At 39.1% G+C, this 23,813-nt stretch overlaps 2 protein-coding genes across 4 annotated transcripts in view; one reads left to right on the top strand and one right to left on the bottom strand.

Annotated features, from left to right (window-relative positions):
* Positions 1-17,843: 17,843 nt before the first annotated feature.
* LOC127933325 (DNA-binding protein inhibitor ID-2-like) lies at positions 17,844-19,661 on the top strand. Its single transcript, XM_052530239.1, has 3 exons — positions 17,844-18,414; positions 18,628-18,688; positions 19,057-19,661. The coding sequence occupies exons 1-2, from the start codon at positions 18,064-18,066 to the stop codon at positions 18,682-18,684; spliced, it is 408 nt and encodes a 135-aa protein (XP_052386199.1). The 5' UTR covers positions 17,844-18,063; the 3' UTR covers positions 18,685-18,688; positions 19,057-19,661.
* A 1,115-nt stretch (positions 19,662-20,776) lies between these two features.
* LOC127933324 (kinase D-interacting substrate of 220 kDa B) overlaps positions 20,777-23,813 on the bottom strand; it is a 42,482-nt gene continuing 39,445 nt past the window's right edge. For all 3 annotated transcript variants that reach the window (XM_052530238.1, XM_052530235.1, XM_052530236.1), the window contains one exon: positions 20,777-23,007. In XM_052530238.1, the coding sequence (XP_052386198.1) occupies positions 21,958-23,007 (1,050 nt within the window). In that variant the 3' untranslated portion in view covers positions 20,777-21,957. The remainder of the gene's footprint in view (positions 23,008-23,813) is intronic.

Raw genomic sequence — 23,813 nt, 5'->3', positions numbered from 1 at the left:
AGATTAGAGTCCAAGGGTGTGAAGTGTGAACAGCTCTAAGTAGAGCGTCACGTGTTGTCATCTCGATATTACGGCTACAGTACATCTACATCCATGTCACCCACCAGAAAGCCCTCTCTCAAGTACACGCATATAACTGACTAGAGATTACAATTTGTAAAGTTTTAAATATGTCTATTTTTCTTACAGAAACACATTGTTTCGCTTTAGGAGGCCTTTATTTACCCCCAGAGCCATTAAGTTAAATAACAACATAATTATTTATGTGATAAATAATGTTATTATTTAAGTATGGAGAGTATGACTCCTAACCCTAAGGTTGTGGGTTCGAGCCCCGGGCCGGCAATACCACAACTGATGTGCCCTTGAGCAAGGCACTGAACCCCCAACTGCTCCCCGGGCACCCCAGCATAAATGGCTGCCCACTGCTCTGGGTGTGTGTTCACTGTGTGTGTGTTCACAGTGTGTGTGTGTACTTTGGATGGGTTAAAAACAGAGCCCGAATTCTGAGTATGGGTCACCATACTTGGCTATATGTCACTTCACCTCACTTCACATGCAGGTTGTCTCCTGCAACTTTTTTGTTCCCACATTTTACTTGGTTCCTATGGCTTATAAATTTGTTCCATTGTTTTATTTAATTCGACTTTATAATTAATTCTCTTGGTTTTGTTAGACTATGGCAAGAAATTAAATTACTACTTTTTATTTCACAATTCTGACTTATTTTCTCACAAAAAAATAAAATTTCCCCAAGAATCTAATCTTGCAATTATGACTTCGTTTCCCAGAACTGCTCATTTATATTTCACAATTTTTCTTGCAACTGCTAGTTTATATCGTGCAATTCTGCCGAAAAATTCCATACAGGCCAGACACAAATCACACGTTCATTCCAGGTGTAAAGTGGCCACTGTGTCTGCTCTGCAAGAACAGTTCTCAGTACTGAGCCCAGTTAAAAATCCCTCCTGTAGCAAGATGGGCTTCACTATTACACATAAACAGAGCCGTGCAAATCCTGTGTCCGGGTTGGCCACAACAGAAGTGCGAGGGGACGTCTATTACCACAGAGAGTGTAGTGATAGATAGAATGAAAGAAAAAAGACGGGAGGGGGCTGTACGCTACAGCTGGCATCAAATTCACAGTGCCAGTCGCCAGTGTTGCAGAGCTCCTTAACAACTTCACAGGCTGCAGAGAAGAGCTGTAAAGTTTACCCCCAGAGCCATTAAGTTAAATAATCACATAATTATTTACCTGATAAATAATGTAATTATTTAAGTATGGAGACTCAAACATGACATGCAGTGAGTCTCCCGCAACTTTTTTGTTCCCTCAACTTTTTACTTTGTTCCCATGACTTATAAATTTGTTCCATCGTTTTATTTAATTTGACTTGATAATTCATTCTCTTGGTTTTGTTAGACTATGGCAAGATTCTATTCATTTATCCCCATGACTTATTAATGGCCATGTTTTGTTTCCTCGCATTGTTATATAAATAATTCTAATAATTAAATGAATTAATTATTAATTCATATGCAGGGCTATACGTAAAATTGAAAATTCTGAATGAAAAATCATTTACTGACTTTCATTTCAAACCTGTATAACTTTCTGTCATCTGCAAAACAAAAATGAAGATATTTTGGCCCATTGTGTTTTTTTGTTTGTTTGTTTTTTCTGCATTGACTTTCATTGTTTAGGCAAAAAATAAAAATAAAAGGTTGACACATTCTTCCTATTATCTACTTTTGTGTTCTGCAGAAAAAAGAAACATGAAGGTGAGTACATTTGTGACAGGATTTTTATTTCAGGGTAGACTATCTTTTTAAACCCTGCCATGGAGATGAGCTTCTGTCTCATATTGTGTGTTTGACTTTATTGACTGACAATCCTGGTGTATCTAGAACATGACAATTGATATGGAAGAATCATGCTGCATCTGCTCATTCAAATTCATGTCTTTGATCCTATTCAGTATGAAACAAAGGATCATATGATAGTGATATATTTCACTTGTACTGAGTAATAATGGTGGAGTCTCGGCATAAACACCAGATCAAACATCATATTTTGTGTTCGCTAACCACAACTCTGGTCTCAAAGGCCCCCTTTACACCTGTCGTTAACATGCATAAGGTGATCAGATCACAATCGAACAGCACCTGACCACATGAAAAGACAGGTTTAAATACACCCAAGATGCAGTGTGATTGGATCAATCAAACCACATTTTGAGATGGTCAAGAACAGTTCCTGACCACATTTGATGAAGCTGTATGCTAAGGCATTTTCGTTGTCTTTTATTTTTATTCTACTCTCAAATGTAAAAATAAAGACAACAGATACTGGGTTTAATGAACTATATCCCATTATTTTGTCTCTTTTCTCATAAGCATTTGGTTGCATAATTGACTGAGGTGCATTTAAAGGAAAAGATAAGGGATATCATGGTATCCTTTACAAAGCTTTTCCACCAATGAATAAAAAAAGAAAAAGAAAAAAAAAATCAAGAAATTAAATTACGACTTTTTATTTCACAATTCTGACTTTTCTCACAACATTTTTTCCCCCCCAAGATATAATCTCGCAATTATGATTTCTTTCCTCAGAACTGCTCGTTTATATTTCGCAATTTTTCTTGCAACTGCTAGTTTATATCGTGCAATTCTGACGAAAAATTCCATACTGGCCAGACACAAATCACATGTTCATTCCAGGTGTAAAGTGTCCACTGTGTCTGCTCTGCAAGAACAGTTCTCAGTACTGAGCGCAGGTAAAAATCCCTCCTGTAGCCAGATGGGCTTCACTATTACACGTAAACAGAGCCGTGCAAATCCTGTGTCCGGCTGGCCACAACAGAAGTGCGAGGGGACGTCTATTACCACAGAGAGCGCAGTGATAGATAGAATGAAAGAAAAGAGACAGAAACAGAAGGAGGGGGCTGTGCGCTACAGCTGGCATCAAATTCACAGCGCCAGTCGCCAGTGTTGCAGAGCTCCTTAACAACTTCACAGGCTGCAGAGAAGAGCTTTAAAGTGTCCACATGGCCTCTGCAGCAGGGCTTTAGAAGGGCTCTGCTCAACTCCCTCCACCAGCTGCTGCTGGGGACACCAGCGCGTCTGTGTGAGTGAGAGAGAAACAAATCTGTGCTAAAGAGAAAGGGTGTCAGTGTGGAGAAAAACAAGTGTGAAATAATGAGAGGTGGGGGGGGGGGGGGGGGTTAAATGCTTTAAAAAAAAAATCAATGTTAAGAAAGCAAAAATAACCGTGTCGTGTTTAACTTACATTTCTGGAAAATAAGAGGCTTTCATGTGAGAACCAGTGACTTTTTGTTTGCTCAAGTTAAAAGTTACACATTTAGGCAAAAACTAAAATAAAAAAAGCCTGAGTAACATTCAAAATCTCTCTAGCAACCACTCAGAACATCCTAGCAACAACCTAAAACAGCCTAACAACGCTTCTAATACTAGTAAACCCCTAGCAACTCCAGCTAAGGACATTGTTGCTGCTAAGATGTTCTGGCTGGTTATAGTGAGATTTAGAATGTTACTCTTTCTTTGCTTGCTGATAGAGGTTTTGTTATGGTGTTCTATTTAGTTGTTAGGTGTAGTACCAAACTGGTGTTTTGGGTAGTTGCTAGGGCATTGCTACGTGCTTCCTATGGTGTTGGTTTTATAGGGCATTGTTTGCTCCTAGGATATTTTGGGTGGCTGCTAGGGAGATTCAGAATGTTACTAGGGCTTTGCTAGAGGCATTGTTGGGATGTTTTGGGTGGTTGCTAATGAGATTTAGAATGTTGCTAGGGGTTTTCTAGCTATTAGAGACGTTGTTCTAAGTTGTTACTAGGACATCGCTGGTTGTTAGGGAGTTCTAAGAGGTCGCCAGTGTTCTGAGTGGTTACTGGGGAGTTTTAAGAGGTTGCTAAGGTTTCGCTTTGTGGTTGCTAGGACAGGGTTTTCCTAGGTTGCTGTTAGGATGTTCTGAGTGGATGCTAGGGAGATTTTGAATGTTACCAGGGTTTTTCTGGCTGCAAGCATTGTAATGCACCGTTTCCACCGCAGGAACTTTACCCAGGAACTAGGGACTTTGGCCTGGTACTCGGTGTGTTTCCACCGCAGGAACCAGGAACTAAATAAAGTTCCGGGTAAAAAAAAATGCCCCTCAGAAAGTCCCTGCTGGCGAGGTGGTACTTTTTCAAAGTTACAGAACTTTCAGGGGCGGGACTTGGGCACTAAACATCCTGATTGGTTGAGTTCACACAGCATTGGTTGAGTTCAACCACAATATATTCAGATCAACATTTTAAAATTTTTACTGTTATTGTGTTTTGAAATTAAATTTAATTAAATTAGTATTTCAGGCGAGAATTTAGTTGTTTAAAACTCAAATCTGTGGTTTATTTATAAAGACAGCGCCTATTTAAAAATGTGTTTCGCCGATCTCAGAGATGGTCAGCTCCACGCGATCAGCGGGAGCTCAGTGATCATCTATCCGCCGAGAAGCAGCCTCATCTCGGACAGATCTTCTGATATGTGCTGCTGGCTCTGATGTCTCTTTAGTAGTTAAACATAAAATATAATTCAGCTGCAGGGTAAATCTAACAGGTTTTCTTTGATCTGTATTCAATTTCTCTATATGTTAAAATGAAAATAAAAAAGGCAAATCTATATGATATTTCATTTCATTGTAATGGCTTTATACACATATCCCTGAACTAAGTACATCTGCAGCTGTTATTATGTTTAAATGAAAACGAAAGGAGGCAGTTGTATTTGATATCCTATTTCGCTTTATTGTAAATGATTTTACAATATGATGTACAATTGTACAGTGAGGAAAATTGCAGTAGCCAAGGCAGGCTGACTGAAGTTATCAAGTACAGTGTTGTTTACAGATTTACCGGACTTGCGTCGTCGCGGACATTACACTCCCGAGACGAATGTGCAAAGTCTGAACTACCGAGGATGCACGTCCAAAATCAGCTTACTTTGTACTGAGAAACGTGCGCAGACCTACGTCACCAGTCTATTTGCCTAATCTTCCCGGTTCTTTACACCACGGTGGAAACACAGGAAGTTCCAGGTCTGGGGGGAAAAAAGTTCCTGGGAGTAGTTGTTGTGACGTTAATGGGTGGTAATTATTAGCTTGACTATAGGGAGTTCTAATAACAACAATTGGACTAAAACTAACACTTTTTGGGGTGGTGATTTTTGGGTGAATTTTCCCTTTAAAAAACTAAATGATAGTTTTGCATTATTATTATTGTACAAGCTAATATCACTACAATATTACACAGTGACGTGTCTATAATGTTAATGTTTTGTGGTGTACTATCGAAGGTGTGGGTTGATGGGATTCCTGCACACAGCCGTACTCCATGTGTAGGGAAGATTTAAGGTAATGTTTCCTTGCTCTTTTGTGATTCTTTACTCAAATATTTTCCTCTCTTCGGAGTATTTTCAGTGGTCTTATGACAAAAGGGGGTTTGCTGGGATCAGAGTGTATTCCCACCATCTCTATGCAAGCCTGGGCCACATTCACTGTGGACATTAGCATTTCAAGGAGTCTCTATTAGCGATGGCAAGAAAAGCTTCTCTCTGTGGGGGGAGTTCAATTTTGTCCTCTTTTCCAACATCTGTTCTAACCTACAGAGCCAGAAGGGGAACTAGATAATGCCAAAGAGGCTTTTGATTTACAGTAATGACACCACTGACCAAGTTTCTGCTAGGACGAGGGAAGGGGGCAACAGAATAAAAGACGAAAACGTCATTTGTGCTATCTGTAATGGGATATATTCATTTCTCTCAGGAAAGCATGAGAGGTGCATTTACCCCCAGCTGGAAGCCTCCAGTATATTCAATGGGACATGCAATGTAAAGTTTTCAAAGAAATAAAACTCATTTAAAAACCCTTTTAATCTGCACATTTCAGAACAGGTTTGACATAAGAACAGGACAAACAGATAAAAGGAGAGAGAGAGACAGTTGACAAGACTGTAGGGCTTGATCCTCGGCCCATCTGCCCTCTCCTTGCAGTCTGCCGCTCAGGCTGGACTGAACTGGATGGCAGGAGGTCCGTTACCCTCACAGACGCTGCGGGAATCCCAGGAGCTCAGCCATTACACACAGCCTGAGCGGCCCACTGTCCAAACTCTCAGCTCCACGTGCCACTGACCGGACTAACAGGTGACTGTAGTCTGCACGACAAACAGGGTCCTACAGTGTGAAAAGAGAAACTTCATGTAAGTCCATTTTAAACAACATTTTTCCATTTCTAATGTAGTTATATAAAGTGTTCAGAACTTTATATTAATTGAGAGGACTGAGAAGATTAAAAATGTATTTATGAGAATATGAATTGCAATAATTTTTTTTTATTAAAAATACAATTTCCCCTTTAGGAAGCTGTCAGACTTTATTCTGGTAAATATTTCTTAGGATAGGAAAACAATATTAATGAACCACATATACTTTAGTGTTAGGATTAGGGTTACTGCATGTAATTATGCATAATTTACTGTTATTACTATGGTAGATCCATGTAATGTGTAACACAATGTTAAATAAAGAGTTATTGAAATTAATACAGAACACCCATCACTAAAAACTACATTTAACAAAAGGTAAGATCAGAGACTTGTCCTATTAAGATACTCTGAATAGGCAATGGCCCAAAAGCCTGGTGTGTTCTCTATTGTGTCCTTCTGCACTGTCTGCAATTTAAATGCATGCAGTTGGCCACAAGCTTGTAGTTCAAAACAGATTTTCTGAAGATCTCAAATGGCTTCAGTGTGTCTGTGCAACTAAATGTTGAAATAACTTATGAAACATGAGGGTGAATTTCTATTACTGTATTATCATGTTTCATGGCTTTTCCAAACAAGTTTTACAATGCGATGTAATCAAACTGAGCCTATTGAGTTATAGGTTTGGGCCACCTGCACTGACCACCTGGCTGCTTTGTTTAGGGATTTCATTGTTGTGGGCTGTGGGCGTACAATTCATGCTCTCTTTTTTGGACAATGAACACTCTCTCACTCACTCACATTTTTCATCTCTAGCGATTCTAAGAAGAAACATGTGACCTGTCCATGCCAGGCCAGGTGCCATCTTATCTAACCAAAGCACTGCACTGCAATCATATTCCCCTGTGTGGTCCATACGCAAACCCTCCGATTGTCCTGCGGTATAGTGCTTACAGCTGGACTTGAGAGAACAACATCACTTTTAATGATTATTTTAGGTAGTATTCTAGAGTTAGAAAACATAAGATGTGTTTGTGAGATCTTATATGTATGTTGAGAAAAATGACAGCCAGCAGAATCTAACCAGATGAGTAGGAAAAGTAGTTCCAAGCACCTGTAGACTCCACAATTTGCCTGAAAGACTATGAAAGTAATACTACTTACCATTAACCAAATACAGCATAATACACACTTTACAAAAACAAATAATAATAATATTAATGTGATGTAACCATTAAGTACAAAGTACAAACATATTTTCCTTACACTTTAAATACCTGTGAGTGTACACAGCCTAAAAATTACTTTTTTAAAATATATGTTTAGAGAGAGAGAGATTTAAATAGATTTATTCTAAAATTATTTGGTTGATTTTTTTTTAACAAACATAAATATCAAATAGTTGTACAATGTGTCAACCTAAACTGCTATTGCATCACATGGAAAAAAAAAAGATAATTAAAAAAATATATATTTTTAAAAAATTATTAAAAAAAAACATTAGAAATAACATCTATCGGATTTATACACACACACACACACACACATACACATAAATACTTGCATATTTAAATAATAATAATAATAATAATAATAATAGAATTGACAAACAGTGAGTGTCAAATGATTAACTATGATTAACCCTTCAGACTGATCCAATAATTATTCAAAATACAAGTGAATAAATCAAAATTTACAGCTCTAATTTGCATTTTCAATCAAAATTTCAGTAAAAATGTCATTTTGCAGTCTGTTCCAATAATGAGTCAAAATAAAAATGAATAATATGTGAAAATGTACAGCTTTTGTTCATTTGTCGCACTGGAAATGAAAGGTCAAATAGGGTTTGTTGCAATATGGCATACAATATACTTTTGGTGTGCTTTGCTGTATTCTGCACATTTTGGCAAATGTAATATACACACTATATACAGAGAACACTAAAAGTAGCATGTTAGCATATGATTCCAAACATCGTCATGGAGTATGTGTTGTCTGCAATACATAGAATTTCAGCACACAAACACACACATCTAATGACACATGCTTGCATATGTGCATACACACAAACACATGCACATACGCATGGGCAGATGGGCTTCAATACTAAGGCTTAGTTTAATGACAAAGAACCCTCAGTCTGGACAACATGGGTGGATTTAGCTATCTTTTTAAAGTCCATCTGCAAGACGTTTGACTTCCGATCACAATTCTTCCTAGTTCAAACATAAAATAGAGCACAGACTTGTTTATCTGTGGGTATGCTCATGCGTTTACATTCAAAGGAAAAGATGTGTCGTGCCTTTAGCCCCACAGCCACGTCCTAACATGTGATATGTCACCACGAATCGTTTATTTATCTAGGCTGCTGCAGCCCGGCCTGAGAGAGAGACAGATAGACAGACTGACAGTGAGGAGATAGACTAGCTACCTATTTATAGCCCCGGCCATCTGCAAAAGCTCCCTCTTGTCTTTGGTCATCCTGTTCACAAAGGCTGGGAGGCAGATTCCAGCAGCAGCCGCTCCATTCACTATTCATTCCAGGACCCGGCAGCTCCATATGGATCCGGCCCACTGCTGGGCCCGGGCAGGCTCTGTTTTTTCCCTGGGATTGACATGGTAATGGAGCTGCAGAGGAAGGAGCTGTTCTGAGATCAGAGGAGAGCAGCATCCCCCTACGCCCGCCTCCTTCCTCCGCAGCTCCCAGGTCAGGCCTTTCACCCTTTCTGGCCACACAACTGATCTGGGAGCACTATGGGCATCTGTGAAAGGCTAATGACAGGCTCTTATGTTGGGCCTGCTTTATTATAGCCCCACTAACCGTGTCTGTCCATCCAAGCTGTATGCGGCACAGTGCAGCCGGGCGTCTGGAGCATCCCTAAAAATGATCTCACAGGTCTACGCCATATAGAAAAATGTTGAATTATTCTGTCTGATTTAGATCTGAACAAGGTGGATATCAGGAGATATCAAGGATATTTTAAGGGATAGTTAACCCAAAGATTCACACAAGAAAACAATCACTAGTCAGGTGGCTATCAAATATTGATATTTTTATTTAAATTAATACTCACTGGTACAAATTTTATCTTTCAAATGGGTTATAATGCACAAATTTACTTTATTTTTTATTTACATGTAATGCAGGCCGAAAGTCTTTTACCTAATAGATCTCCTTTAAAAATCTCCTTGAGATTTTAAAATCGATATTTTAATAATTAAGTATCACATTTGCATGTTCAAAGTTAATGGTCACATGACATGCATCTAAACAAATAAAATATATTTTTTCTATCTCTTCTATTACAGCTTATTACTTCATTTTGAACTTGATAACTCAAGTTTTTTCTTTATCATTTAAAACCTAAGGTGTAAACTGAAATAGATGTCACTCGGCTTGATATTTTGTTATATAATCCAAAGGCACGAAGTGGCCATTCAAAGTGAAACTCCTGAACAGACTCTCTGGTGAAACTGCACAGGGATCTGAGACAGAGATTACTGACATGGAGTGACAGGGAACAGCACATGTGTCACAGTTTACAAGCCCTTCCCTTTCTCAGATCTCCTTTCACACACTCACAGGTCAGCTTGGCAGAGCAGCATGGTTCAGCTCATCAGACACGGGGCCCTCAGGACAGCGGCTGAATTAGGGGCCCCGTGCTGGGCACAGATTCTGCCAAGACCATCACTGTCAACTTGTCTTTGTCGCCTGATCTGGCCCCACTATTACCACTGGACATTGAACAGCTATTAAAGAGGCCCTTGAAATTCCTTGGAGGACCATTAGCATATCATGAATAATTCATAGGGACGTGGGGGTGGGGAAGGTGTAGAACCGATGATGAAGAACAGCACCTCTATCAGTGCACGCACAGCCCAGCCTATTCCCAAGAGTCGACCCCTCGATAAAGCACACTGCGGAAGAATCAATACAGCATGACATTAGCCTGCACTGATGCATTCCTGACCCTGTATATGTTATTTGTGGCAAATATGGCAAGGGTGGGTTGCAAATTATGCATCTAGTAAATCAATATGAATTTAATCAGGTACTACTAACTGAGATGCCCTTGCTACTTTGTTGTGAGATTGTGAGAATGATGTTGCTATTTTGTTTAGTGACACAATTGTAGTAATTAAAAGGAAGACTAAAATTACGTAATTGATTCACCCTCATGCCATATCTCTATAACGAAAACATACATACATCTATAACGAACACATACATACACACACACACACACACAAATAAATTTTGAATAATCAAGTGATCTGAATACAATACAATTACAATAAAAGTAGTTTATGTGATATTATATGCACTATATTCCAAGTGCTCTAAAGTCATGTGATAACCTATGGCTGAAACACTACATGACTTTTGCTCAGGTTTTTGCCCTGATTTATAGCCTGGACAAGTTGACACTAGTTTTTGCACTGGATCAGTCTGATCAAATTCAGACCAGTTTTTGAACTGGATCAGACTAAATAAATTCAGAAGATTTTTTTAAAAGTTTTGTGAACTGCAACAGTCAATTCACTGAAAGACATTTTAGTAATTCTTTCATGAACATGCCATAAGTGTGCCAAAGACATCCCCGGTACATATTCACTTTTATTATATATTAAGAAGAGCTACTATGATTTTCTTCATAAAAGCAGATAAAGTCATACGGGTTTTAATTGACATGAAAGTGGGTAAATGATGACAGAATTCACACTTTTTTGGTAAACCATTCGTTTAAATTGTCTACCGTAAAGTGCATTTGGGATATCAAAAATAAGAGCAAACTAAATACTTTTTACAAAATATAATCATATATGATGTGTCACACAAGGACTTCTGGGAATGTGTTACTGTTTTATTATACTGTAATTTATACATTAGATTTTTTTATGACATATGCAATCTTAAACCATTAAAAGTTTTGCTGGACCAAGCAGCAGCAATACCTGTTGAATGTAATCCGCGACCCACATTAAATATTGCCACACAGCCGTGATATCTTTCTTCAGCACTTGTGCATGCAAAGTCGTGCTGCAACCACTACACTGCAGGGAAAACCTCACTGTGTGAGCCATCACCGTAAAAACCCTCGCCAGCCAATGAGAACACATCCTATATTCAATAATATTGTTACAACTAAACATATGATGTTCAGAAAATACCTTTTTATAACACACAGCGTATGTCAAGATGCCCCTCAAGCATCTGAAGTACAGGTGCATATCAATAAATTATAATGTCGTGGAAAAGTTCATTTATTTCAGTAATTCAATTCAAATTGTGAAACTTGTGTATTAAATATATTCAATGCACACAAACTGAAGTAGCTTAAGTCTTTGTTTTTGTTTTTATGCGATGATTTTGGCTCACATTTAACAAAAATCTCAACAAATTAGAATATGGTGACATGCCAATTAGGTAATCAACTTAAAACACCTGCAAACAGGGGTGTCGGACTTGGGGTACAACCAGTACTGATTACCAGGGCTCCGAAGGAAGAGAGGGCCCTTGAAAAGTCTGGAATATATATTTATAGACCACTGATCTGACAGTTGTCCAGAAGACAATCATTGAAACCCTTCACAAGGAGGGTAAGCCACAAACATTCATTGCCAAAGAAGCTGGGTGTTCACAGAGTGCTGTATCCAAGCATGTTAACAGAAAGTTGAAAGATCACAACCGAGAGAACCGCAGCCTTAAGAGGATTGTCAAGCAAAATTGATTTAAGAATTTGAGTGAACTTCACAAGGAATGGACTGAGGCTGGGGTCAAGGCATACAAACGTGTCAAGGAATTTGCTACAGTTGTCATGTTCCTCTTGTTAAGCCACTCTTGAACCACAGACAACATCAGAGGCGTCTTACCTGAGCTAAGAAAAAGAAGAAGTGGACTGTTGCCCAGTGGTCCAAAGTCCTCTTTTCAGATGAGAGCAAGTTTTGCATTTGATTTGGAAACCAAAGTCCTAGAGTCTGGAGGAAGGGTGGAGAAGCTAATAGCCCAAGTTGCTTGAAGTCCAGTGTTAAGTTTTCACAGTCTGTGGTGATTTGGGGTGCATTGTCATCTGCTGGTGTTGGTCTATTATGTTTTTTTTTTTTTATCAAAGTCACTGCACTCATTTACAAAGAAATCTTGGAGAACTGTATGCTTCCTTCAGCTGACCAGCTTTTTGAAGATGCTGATTTCATTTTCCAGCAGGATTTGGCACCTGCCCACACTGCCAAAAGCACCAAAAGTTGGTTAAATTACCATGATGTTGGTGTGCTTGACTGGCCAGCCAACTCACCAGACCTGAACCCCAGAGAGAATCTATGAGGTATTGTAAAGAGGAAAATGAGAAATGAGACCAAAAAATGCAGATGAGCTGAAGGCCACTGTTAAAGAAACCTGGGCTTTCATACCACCTCAGCAGTGCCACAAACTGATCACCTCCATGCCACACAGAATTGAGGCAGTAATTAAAGCAAAAGGAGCCCCTAACAAGTATTTAGTACATGTACAGTAAATAAACATACTTTCCAGAAGACCAACAATTTTTTTTTCGTCTTATAAAGTATTACAATTTGCTGAGATAGTGAATTGGTGGGTTTTTGTTAAATGTGAGCCAAAATCATGACAAGTAAAAAAGAACCAAAGACTTAAACTACTTCAGTCTGTGTGCAGTGAAATTATTTAATACACAAGTTTCACAATTTGAGCTGAATTGCTGAAATAAATGAACTTTTTCATGACATTCTAATTTATTTGAAGAACTTGTGTTCTTCAAGTGTTTTTATAACCCTAAAATACTAGAAACCTCCTCTGAAAAACATAACAGTGCTATAACATTATAGTGAATCACTAAAAGCTCAGTGATTGTCAAAGCTCATTGATTAATCTGTTTGTTCTCCGCACAAAGCACAACCCTTTAATGTTCTGACATTTCTGTTTGAAACCCCATACTTTATTTCCATTATCTTATTACCCGGATCAGACATAATAATGTACAATCAAACTGAACAGTGCGTTCTGTTGCCTAAACAACATTAGGGTGTTAATTCTCAATCGGTTTCAAAGGGCAACTGACAAATTAAATATTTAGTAGAGATGGCTTGGATTTAGAAAGCCTGCTGAAAGGTGTCGCTACATTTTGGTGTAAAACATCAGTGGAAGGTTCAATGCAAAGTTAGAGCTCCAAATAATAGCTAAACTCTCACATAAACATACTTTTATCATATAAAGTCCGGAAATAACATTCTGATGGATAAGCGTGAGAGCAAAACTTTACACAAAACCCCAGACTCCTCATTTGTCTAACATGCTCTCCAACTATTTAATAATAGTGAGAGAAATGAATTCCCCATAGACTCTCTCTTCCTTTGTAAGCTATATAAAGAGATGAGATTGAGTAAGAGTCTAGTGACTGAGAGCAGAAGCCAGTAGGGAAGTGGCTCAGAAAATAACTACAGTCTTCGCAATCCATTGCAGATCCTGTAGCGGAGAAAGAGAATAAAGCTAAAGCAGTTTGAGTGGCACAAGCTACCACAAAAACCAAAAAGTTGCCTGTCCATATGTCCATCCACATCTGATAGTCTCAGGCAGTTTCAGATCTCCCAAACACTCTCAATTCCCTTGTGACACTCAAAAATTTAAGGTGTCTGGACTGAGAAAGGAGCCTTTCAGGATTTCTCTTCCTCAGTCATGCACACTACTGGTTTCTTTTACATATCAACTTTATATGAGGACTGATAAATATCTCTTCTATTCTGGTTCATACTATTACTTTAGTCTATATATTTACATACTTCTGTAATACACGCAGATCAAATCCATCTTTAATTCACCGTTACAGTGATGTTATTGACAACTCACAGCACTAAATCACTGGGTATCTATATTCTTTCAGTTCTCATAGATTTGTTTTTGCATATATATATATATATATATATATATATATATATATATATATATATATATACACAGCAATCAAATATTTAAATATACAAAAAAATGTAAACTGTTTTTTTTATTTTAATAATATTTCACAATTTAACTGTCTTGTATATAACTGTATTTTTAATCACATAAATGCATAACATACACAACTTTATTAGCTGAATCTTGTTTATTGTATTTGCTTGTTTATAACAGCTTGATGAAATTAGATTCTTTACTTTGAAGGATATAAATGGGGGGAAAAGAAGGACAAAGGGGAGAAAACAAGTAATCAGACAGGTTTTAACAGAGTTTTTGCCTCAAAACGTAGTTACTGAAATATAACCCCTGTGACAACTAACCCCGTTCTCCATTGTTTGTACAACTTGAAAAAAAAATGGTGATGCTCTGACAACTAAAGGAAGAGCGTTTTAATGGTCTGTTGTGAGAATATAAGCAGCAGCAGCACATTACGCAACCAAGAAAAATACACGAGTTGAATTGCTCAATTTCCCAGGACCCTCTTTGGGAGGCGAACAATAGCTTTAGCCAAACATCAAGGCCACGCCCATGGGGTCGATGTTGGTACAAGAGTCGCGAGCAACACTTTCACGAGTGTACTGCTGCACGCGACAGGCGCGTGGGAGCCTCAAAGCCACTAACTACCGAGAGCCGAAAACACAGCAAAGCGAAAGACCAAACGATTAGATGCGTTCGGATATACCAAGCCTGTTCATTTGCAGTCGCTAAGTATAATGCGGTGACTCGAGCTGAAACGGGTTATTGGGACAGCGATTTTTTTGTTATATATTTTATCCCACAGGTTATCAGGAAGTGTGACGTAAGAATTTGAAATCTCGCATATTTAAATAGGATTTAATAAAAGCGTTGCGCTGCTTAGAATTTAACGTCTTGAGCACCGATTATTGTGAGAATGCGCGTGACTTTCTTTAGAATAGCTTTTCAAATCTTTTCAATTGAAGATAGTATAGCCTATACATCCAACAAAGTTCTGATTCAGTGTGTTGAGTACCGTCATCAGAGATCTTAGACGACAGTGCTGTGGGTAAGATGGGACTGGTGAGCTGGAGACGGGAGGAACTGTGCAGCTGCAGTGAGCTGGAACAGCAGAGGAGGCGGGACAGACATCCTGACTCCAGCCCGTGGAGAACTCCTCAACTCTGCCAACTTTAGATTGTTTTCTTGACATTATCATTGCGAGCTTTTGACAGAGCAGACAGAAACGTAAACGTGACTCTAAAATATACTGCGTTTTGGGTGTGTAGTAGCTAATGTTCTTTTATAGTGAGTAGCCTGTATTTAGTTCAAAAGTTTACCGGTCGGTTCCTTTCTCTGTAGTCGAATTAGGCTACTTTTTAGAGCCAACAGTCAACTTAGATGATGTTTGAAACGATACATAGTTCGTGTTATTGTGATAGCTTATATATATTCTGCAATATATGTTTGACATTTTACTGGAAAGTACTGGAGCGACTTAAGCCTATTGTTGTAGCCTAATGGATACTTCCTCGGGCAAACTTCTATGTAAACGTCTGTGATTACTGAAACTTTTAAGACGCGACTGAAATGTGTTTATCTTTTTTTTTTTCTTTTAAAACCATGCAGTCATTCGCTATTCTGCTGGACATCCGACTTTTTTATCCATAATAATAATAATACATAACCAATTGAAAATGCGTTCTACATCGGGCACACTGAGATCAAGTTGAGGTCATTTCGGGTTACTCTTTTTACATTACGTTCGTTTCAAAGTCTAGATTATCTCAAAAGGGCGAGGAGTCGTCCAAGTTAAACGTAAGCAAAGAAATGCAAATGATTGCAGGTGTGCGGGCCTCGGAGCGCAGGAGACCTGAGGTGACGGACTGAACTCCGATCTCTCCGCGCCGGGGCCCCATTGATCAGCTGAGAACCGTCTCCATAGCAGCCGCCTGGACGGCGCCGCGAGGACGCGCTGGAGGGCCGCTGTGAATGGGTGACGTCACGGGGCTGGCGCCAGAGAGTCTGCAGGAGCGCGAGCTCGCGGCGTTGCTCTGTAGTGCTGCTTTGCTTGGTGCCAATTCATCACCTGTCAGGGATCAGTCAGGGTGTCATGCGAAATGTACACAGCTGTGAGAACAAAAAAAAAAAAAAAGGACGAGGGAGAAAATAGAAAGAGCCAGTTGCGGCGAAAGCGGACGAGCCCACAGTGCTCTTATGTGTGTTGCGTTTGTAAGTCTTGCGCGCGCGGAATGTAGTTTTTGGTGAAAACATTTCCTTGAAATAGCTATTTAAAAATGTCCAAATGCATCGGCCTGGAGGCATCTTACAAACAGGCCTAGCTCATTTTCTAGGGAGTGATAATGAGAATGTGAGCTGCATTCCGACACATCAACACGACTGCGTTCCGACGCATCTCCGCAAACATCTGTTAAGTCGGATATGCACAAGCAACCAGGAAATCGCTGTCTCCATTGTTACTTAGCATGTGTAAACATACAGCTTTTTTCTTTTCTTTTTTTCTTTTTTTGCCATCACTCTCTAGCTCTAGACTGCCAAAAAGGTTTCTAAAAAATGGAAATATAATCCGTGTCAGGACAAAAATAGCCTATTCTTCCCAGTCCCGACAGAATGCATTTTCACTTCACTTGCACTTGTGTTGTTTCGAGTTAAAACGTACAGTAGCCTAAATTCTCCCAGTCAGTTATTGCTGTATGTCTGACTATCAAAATGCTGAGCGCATTCCTGAACTAAATCTTCTGCCATCACTATTACATCTTAATCGCAGGCCTGAAGACTGCTCCCATAGTCCCCCACAGTCAACATGTGTATAAACAAACATAAATATTAAGGGCACATCACCAGTTTCAGAAAGTGCAAACTTAAAACTGCTGGGACGTCCACAGCGAACACAACAGATAAAGAAACGGCTCTACGAGACTGGTTATAACTAAACTGAATTTCTAAGATTAATTCTGTGTCCTGAAGAAAGTAGGCTACAGTGGGCACAATTTCTTTAAAAAATAAATAGAAATAACACACACACACACACACACACACATATATATATAGGCTACATAGCCTACATAATTGTAAGAGGGATTTCTGAAACTAAGGTTAATTGACTTGTCTGGCATTGGATTGCCATCTTTATCGAAAATGAATTACAGCATGCCATGATAATGCCACTGACCTCGAGGTAAATGTTTATCTTTTACACTATGTTCACATAGGGAAAAATGGAAAATTAAAGAAATATGTCTAGGCTAGATTGAAGAAAATATGAAACTTGTTGGAAAATAGCACGTTGATTGTTGGATATATGTTAAGTTTCATAAGCTGCGAGGTATTTTAAATAGGCTATACAGATATAATAAAATCCATTATTATGGAAATAGGTATGATCATGTAGGGCCTATGGGGCAGACTAACTCATGATGTCCGTCACAGCATAAATCAGCCTAAACTTGTTTTGATACATTGTATCCGTTACACTATAAACAAAGAAGGAAAATGCGTGAAAACAACCTTATACTGGCAAGTCACTAATTCTCTTGATCGGAAACAGGTACACTGATTTGAGAAATTATCCGTGGAAGCTGAAGACAGTCAGAGCCGCCCGAAACACGCGCTTTCACTGGTTAAGAACGCGGAAGAAATGGGCGGCTCTAGAGCGCTCAGAGCAGCGACCAATAGCGTTGCGCGAAGGCAATGACTGACGCGTCAATTCCCTCCAATCAGCGTTATCCAAAACAGCGCGTGAACGACCCACCCAGCTGGGTATATATACAGCGATGACAGCTCGCTAATCCACTGCGTTTGCTTCAACAGCAAGAGGAGACCTCGAGCACAAAAAGCGATTCTTCCAGCGAAACCGTTTCGTACAGACGTGTGAACATGAAGGCAGTAAGCCCAGTGAGGTCTTTCCGGAAAAGTAGCCCTAATGTGACGGAGCACAGTCTGGGAATCTCACGGAGCAAGACCCCCGTGGACGATCCCCTAAGTCTGCTGTACAACATGAACGACTGCTACTCCAAACTGAAGGAGCTGGTGCCGAGTATCCCGCAGAACAAAAGCGTGAGCAAAATGGAAATCCTGCAACATGTCATCGACTATATCCTGGACCTGCAGATCGCACTTGACTCGAATTCGGCAATCACCAGCCTCCATCAGCCGCGAGCGGGACAGGGGACATCCAGAACCCCCCTGACAACACTCAACACAGACATCAGCATCCTCTCATTACAGGTGAATGACCCTAGAAATAATAGTGTGCACTCTATCTATCTATCTATCTATCTATCTATTTGTCTGTCTGTCTGTCTGTCTGTCTGTCTATCATAATGTTTTATTTGTTACTAATGCGTATGGTAAAGCTACATTGATTTGTTGCATATTTATTTGCACGTTTGATTGTGCAAAAGACTGGACTTAATAAATAACTTGTTTATGTCCTTCTAGACACCTGAGTTTCAATCAGACTTGATCACAGAGGACAGCAGGACACTTTACCGTTAATCAGGTAAGTGGTCTTGACCACACTGTTTTTAAAGAGCCTTGTATTACATGCTGTAAATAATAATAATATAAAAAAAAAAAATAGCATGCAATCAGAGCAGTTTTAATTTTAAGAGTATCTAATCAAATTTGCTAAGGACCATTATGTCATATAGTTGTATAAAGTGTGTAATAAGCGTCAGTGGAGGTTGAAATGGAAAGCACGAGTAAAGGCAGAAGTTGTGCTCGTGTACATCTGGAGCCCAGGGTTTTGCTCAGTCTCTGAGTGTTTGGTTAAATGTTCAAACTGCGGCTTCCTCTCTGGCGCCAGGCTGTCCGGATCTCTGCCCTGTTTGCATTCTCTAAATGCGCCTCTTTCTCAATCTTTTGCAGGTGTTTGGTTAAGACACAAGAACACACAGGACCTGGGAACTGGCTTTTCCTCCGATTTTCTGTTCTCAGTCTGGAGTTTTTTTGTTTAGTTTTTTTTTTTTTCCCCTGTAATTGAATCAAGACTTTTTTTTTTTTTTTGCTTCTAAAAGGACAATCCATGTGTTGTGTTATAAGTTCGGACACTGATTATTTATCTTCAAAAAAGACTTATTTGGTCTTTTCTTCAAGAGGAAGAAGCACTATATTCCCTGAGAAGAGGAGGGGAAACTTGTAAATGATCACAAGGAAGCTTTTCTCTGCACTGAGAAGAAGTCTTACCTTTTTTTTTTTTTTCATGAAGACCGTGTGAATAGGAGAAGACGTGGTTCGTTACTGTACAAAAGTTTAAGTCTGTTTTTGTCAATTCTTTTGGCACATGAAGGACTGGATGTTGAAAATGACATGAAACCTTGTGAACTCTCTCGGAGTTTTATCTTGTATAGTTGCAGAAATTGGACTGTCAGTATCTGCAAAGTGTTATGCTGTATGCTGAGACTTTTTATAAAAGTAATATTGTAAATTGTACCTTTTTTTTTTATACAAAATAAATCAAATGCTTTATTTGATGCTGGTCCGTTATGCTTGTGTATAAAAATGCCAATCTGCCATGCAGTGTTGTGCTGTAGATTGACCTTGCCTTTTATATCCAGGATTCGAAAGCATGTCCCTGACAAATGCACATGCAGCCATTACTGACAGGAACCTGAAATGATCTTTTAAATCCCATGTGTAAAACTGAATTCATTCCAGTCCAAAATGTGCTTTTTCTATATATATATATATATATATAACTGTCCACAAATCATAAAGTCTAGCAGTTTTTCTTGCAATTGACCTCTTTCTCACTTGCTGTGTGGTAAAACTCATTTCTTGAAGGTGTTTGAAAGTAGAACATTAATTGTGACTGTATCCACAATGGATGAAATGGCAGTTAAATCAATGCTTGAGCTTTTGATTTGTGGAAATCCGTTTGTAAAATAATTGTCTGTCGGGTTACAGTCGGCCGGCCGCTTAATGAGCATAAAGTAATAAATCAAGAGACCCAGATAGTGATTTTTGTATTTATATATATTATAAATGTTTTATAGCTTCAGCTATTCTAAAATAATCCAGAATTGTACACAAAGTCCTCTGGTCTTGTTAGCATATCAGACATTAAAAATAGATTTAATTTATAGTGTAGTAAGTGATGCACACATTTGAAGGAAGTCATTTTGTGGGATGTAATTCAGGAAAACTATTTAACTAAAGTGGAAAAAAAGATAATGGTATATGCTTTTCTTTATTACATCCATGTCTGCAAAGAGTATGTTTCAAAATTGAAGGTTGTTTCTCAAATGCAGCCTAAAGCGCTATTAGTGTTGTTGATATGAAGAGTGCGACACCTGCTGGCGGACAGGCTTCACCTCAGAAAAACAACGGACATTCCTTTAATAGTTTCCGGTTTCACTGCTTATGGGGGGAAAGATTGGCGGTTGGCAAGTCTCCTCAAAATACATACATAAATGCATGTATATGTACAAAACCAAAGTCTTTAAATGTTATTATTTTAGTGATCAGTCCATCCGCACACACTAGCAAAGCTTAAATTTAGCAGAGATTACTTAAAAATCAGACACATTTGAAGTTAGTTTGATTTTCAAATATAATATTATTTGAAATATTCAAAATTCTCAAAAGATTGGAAAAGAATGAGGTTTATTGGTGTGAGAAAACATTGAGGATACTCATACACACAATTCAAACCTTACAGAAACCTCTATAATTTCTTGTTTTTCTCTTTTCGTAACACTGATCACAATTCGATTCACTCATCTAAAACACTACAAGGCAGAACACAAACTACAAGGATGACCTGAATGTGAACAGGGCATTCAATCACTAATAAATAACAGCTTTCACATCACCGATCACAGCAAAAACATCAGCACCAACTCTCTGTGGTTAAATCCCCACTCTACTTGATGGATTTGAATATTGTGGACCAGCCTACGCTGGATCTTTAATGTTAGCAACAGAGCATGAAATAACAGGATTTGCACTAAACAAATCAGAAACTACGAACGGCTTCACAGCTTCCATTTATCGCTTTTTAGCACCCACTCCAAAAACAGAAACAATTAAATTTCTCACACTTTTACACAGTATTTTGGTTTTGTTTTCCAGTTAAAAATATCTAAATGTCCTTAAAATAAGACACTTACATTGATAGAACAAGGTTGTGTAAAATAATAAGACTTGTTTTCAGTGGATCTTTTTTCTCTCTCTCGGTAACACTACAATAGGCTTCAATTCGTTAACATTAATCAGTAATGATCTAACACAATGACAATTTTTTAAAATATAGGTTAATATTATATAATAATCTCTGAATATACTATGGATAATTGTTGTAATCCATGTTCATTTATAATATGTTAATGTTAATTCATGCAACTTGAAACCTTAAAAATGTATATGCAAAAATGAACATTAACCTAAACTAATAAAGCTGTAAAAGTTTTTGTCATCGTGTTTCCTAATGATTTTTGTTATGTTAATGAATTGCACTTCAATTCTTAAAAAAGTTACTTTTAAGTCTAAACCATAAATTTTTGGTTTTATATAATAGGCTTCAGAAATGTTATGCTTAAATGATTTTATATAACTAATTAAATTTCTTGTTTTATGGACCCTTAAATATCTTTTATGCAAAACTATTCAGAAATACTGGTTAAGAAACAGATTTTGCTGTGCTGGGTCATTTTTAATTCGTGTTAACTAACAACACAGATGCCTGAATGAAGAGTTTCTCTGAAGCTTTGCAGTCGTTAGACTTTTACAGTAATTTACCTTTCTTCAGTTAAAGAAACCGTGTTAGGCTCAGAGGACACTCTCTCGTTCCTCAGCAGCGTCGGTGGCGGGACCGGTGGCCCTCTTCTGGTAGGCTCCACGCAGGTTTTGGTTGGGCAGCGTGGTGGTTTCGGTGCTAGATCCTGGCCGTATAATGATAGAGGGGCAGTCGGTTGGGTCGGGCGTCTCCTGCCGGGCGCTGTTGTTGATGTTGTTGTTGTTTAGCGCAGTATTTTCAGGTGAGCAGTTGAGGTTGCTCACAGCTGACGTGGGCCAGCTGTCCTCAGGGCTACTGCTATCAGATAAAGCATCAGAACAGATGGACATCCGGGCCACTGCCTCATCCTGAAGGTTACTCAGCCTGTGTGGTAAGACTCGCTTCTTAACCGGGCTCTCAAGAACCAGCTCGATCAGATGGGCCTCTTCTTCTTTCTTCTCCTCCTTCTGCGCCGATTCGCTCTCCTCGTCTTGCAGCGAGCGGTCTGATGAGCTCCTGCTGGACCTCACTCCAGAATCAGATGATTTCTTGTCCAGTGCGATGTCTGAGATTAAGCTCTTCCCTTTAGCTAAGACGCCTGGTTCAGCAGCCCAAGGTTCCTCTCTCAGCAGCGGAGTGGCGTCTGTCTCCTCATCGCCTGAATCTTCTTCATCGCTCGGTATGCTGTGGTAAGACGGTCCCTGTCCTTTGGTCTTGCATCTGGGTGGGATTTTAGTGGCGGACCCATGCTCTGACTTCTCATCCTCCTCTGTAATTGGATCTAGAAGACCACCGTCTGGGACAGAGGAGAAGTCCTCTATAGTGTCTGGGGTTTTGGAGCTCTTTTTGGCGAAGGGTTTGCGCCCGTCTTGCTCACCTTCCTTAGTCTTCTCCTCAGAGCTGGCTGGGAAGAACCGGCCCGACAGGACTTGAGCGGGACTCTCTCGTCCAGCAGCAGACACCTCGAGCTGGGACATGTGGGAGATGTACTCCAGGTAAGCACTGCGATACTCCGCTTGCTGCTTGTCGGTCAGCTTGCAGATGTCGTTAGATGATTCCTGAGAGTTCAGGCTGGATATGCTTGCCGTCCGGTGAGTGTTGGCCTGAAGGAGATTCATTTAGATAGTAATATGTGAGAGAACATGTTAGGTGATGTGGTAGAAAACACACAACAAAGCACTTCGAGCAATAGTTTATCCAAATCAATTTTTCAAGGCAAAATTGAGTTTTCAAATAGGATTCCATGCAACTAGGAATTTTAGACGGCTAACTTGTCTCAAATGGAACTTTTTTACTACATAGAACCATTCACAGTGTTCCGTTTCTAGGAAAGTTCTGTTACAGTCGCTTTAGCATGTTTAGCCACTCCCCTTCCTGTACATCCACACTCTGTCTTTTCTTTTAAAATACATCCCTCAGCTACTCACAATCCATTTAATAGAGCGTGAACACACTACTTGGGATACAAAATGGTGTAAAAAATAGTGCAGAGTTCTGTGAAATGAGATGCACGCACAGTCTGTGCTCACCGACAACTTCCATAATGCTAATCTAAACCATTATGAGCTCTTGCTTGTGTTGCAACACCTTGTCAAGTGTTAACAGATGAGTGCAGAAATAGCTATCTCTGTGTGATAGAAAGCTAGCGTGTGTGTGGTCAGCTCTTCACTTCCTCTGCCCATCCAGGACAGAAAACAGTTAGTTTGTCACCCAGTAAACCACACGCTGTTTTCATGCAGATGAGAGACTACTGAAAAGGAGAAGCTGCCTCTATAGCAACAAAATACAACAACACTGAAGAAAATACTTAGTTGAAAAGGCACAAAAACAAAAAAAGTTCTGATTTCTTTTCTTTCTTTTTTTCATGCACGCATATATGTTTGTGCTAGCTTCTATGTATATAATTACG

This window comes from Carassius gibelio, chromosome A17, assembly GCF_023724105.1.
Source record: "Carassius gibelio isolate Cgi1373 ecotype wild population from Czech Republic chromosome A17, carGib1.2-hapl.c, whole genome shotgun sequence".
NCBI classification, from domain to species: Eukaryota; Metazoa; Chordata; class Actinopteri; order Cypriniformes; family Cyprinidae; genus Carassius; species Carassius gibelio.
The sequence above is the reverse complement of the archived record's forward strand: the minus strand, read 5'-3'. Positions and strand labels throughout refer to the sequence as shown.

Coding starts and splice junctions, on each gene's coding strand:
- LOC127933325 (XM_052530239.1), top strand. CDS start 18,064: ATGAAGGCAGTAAGCCCAGTGAGGTCTTTCCGGAAAAGTAGCCCTAAT. Junction 18,415..18,627: donor TCAGCATCCTCTCATTACAG/GTGAATGACCCT, acceptor ATGTCCTTCTAG/ACACCTGAGTTTCAATCAGA.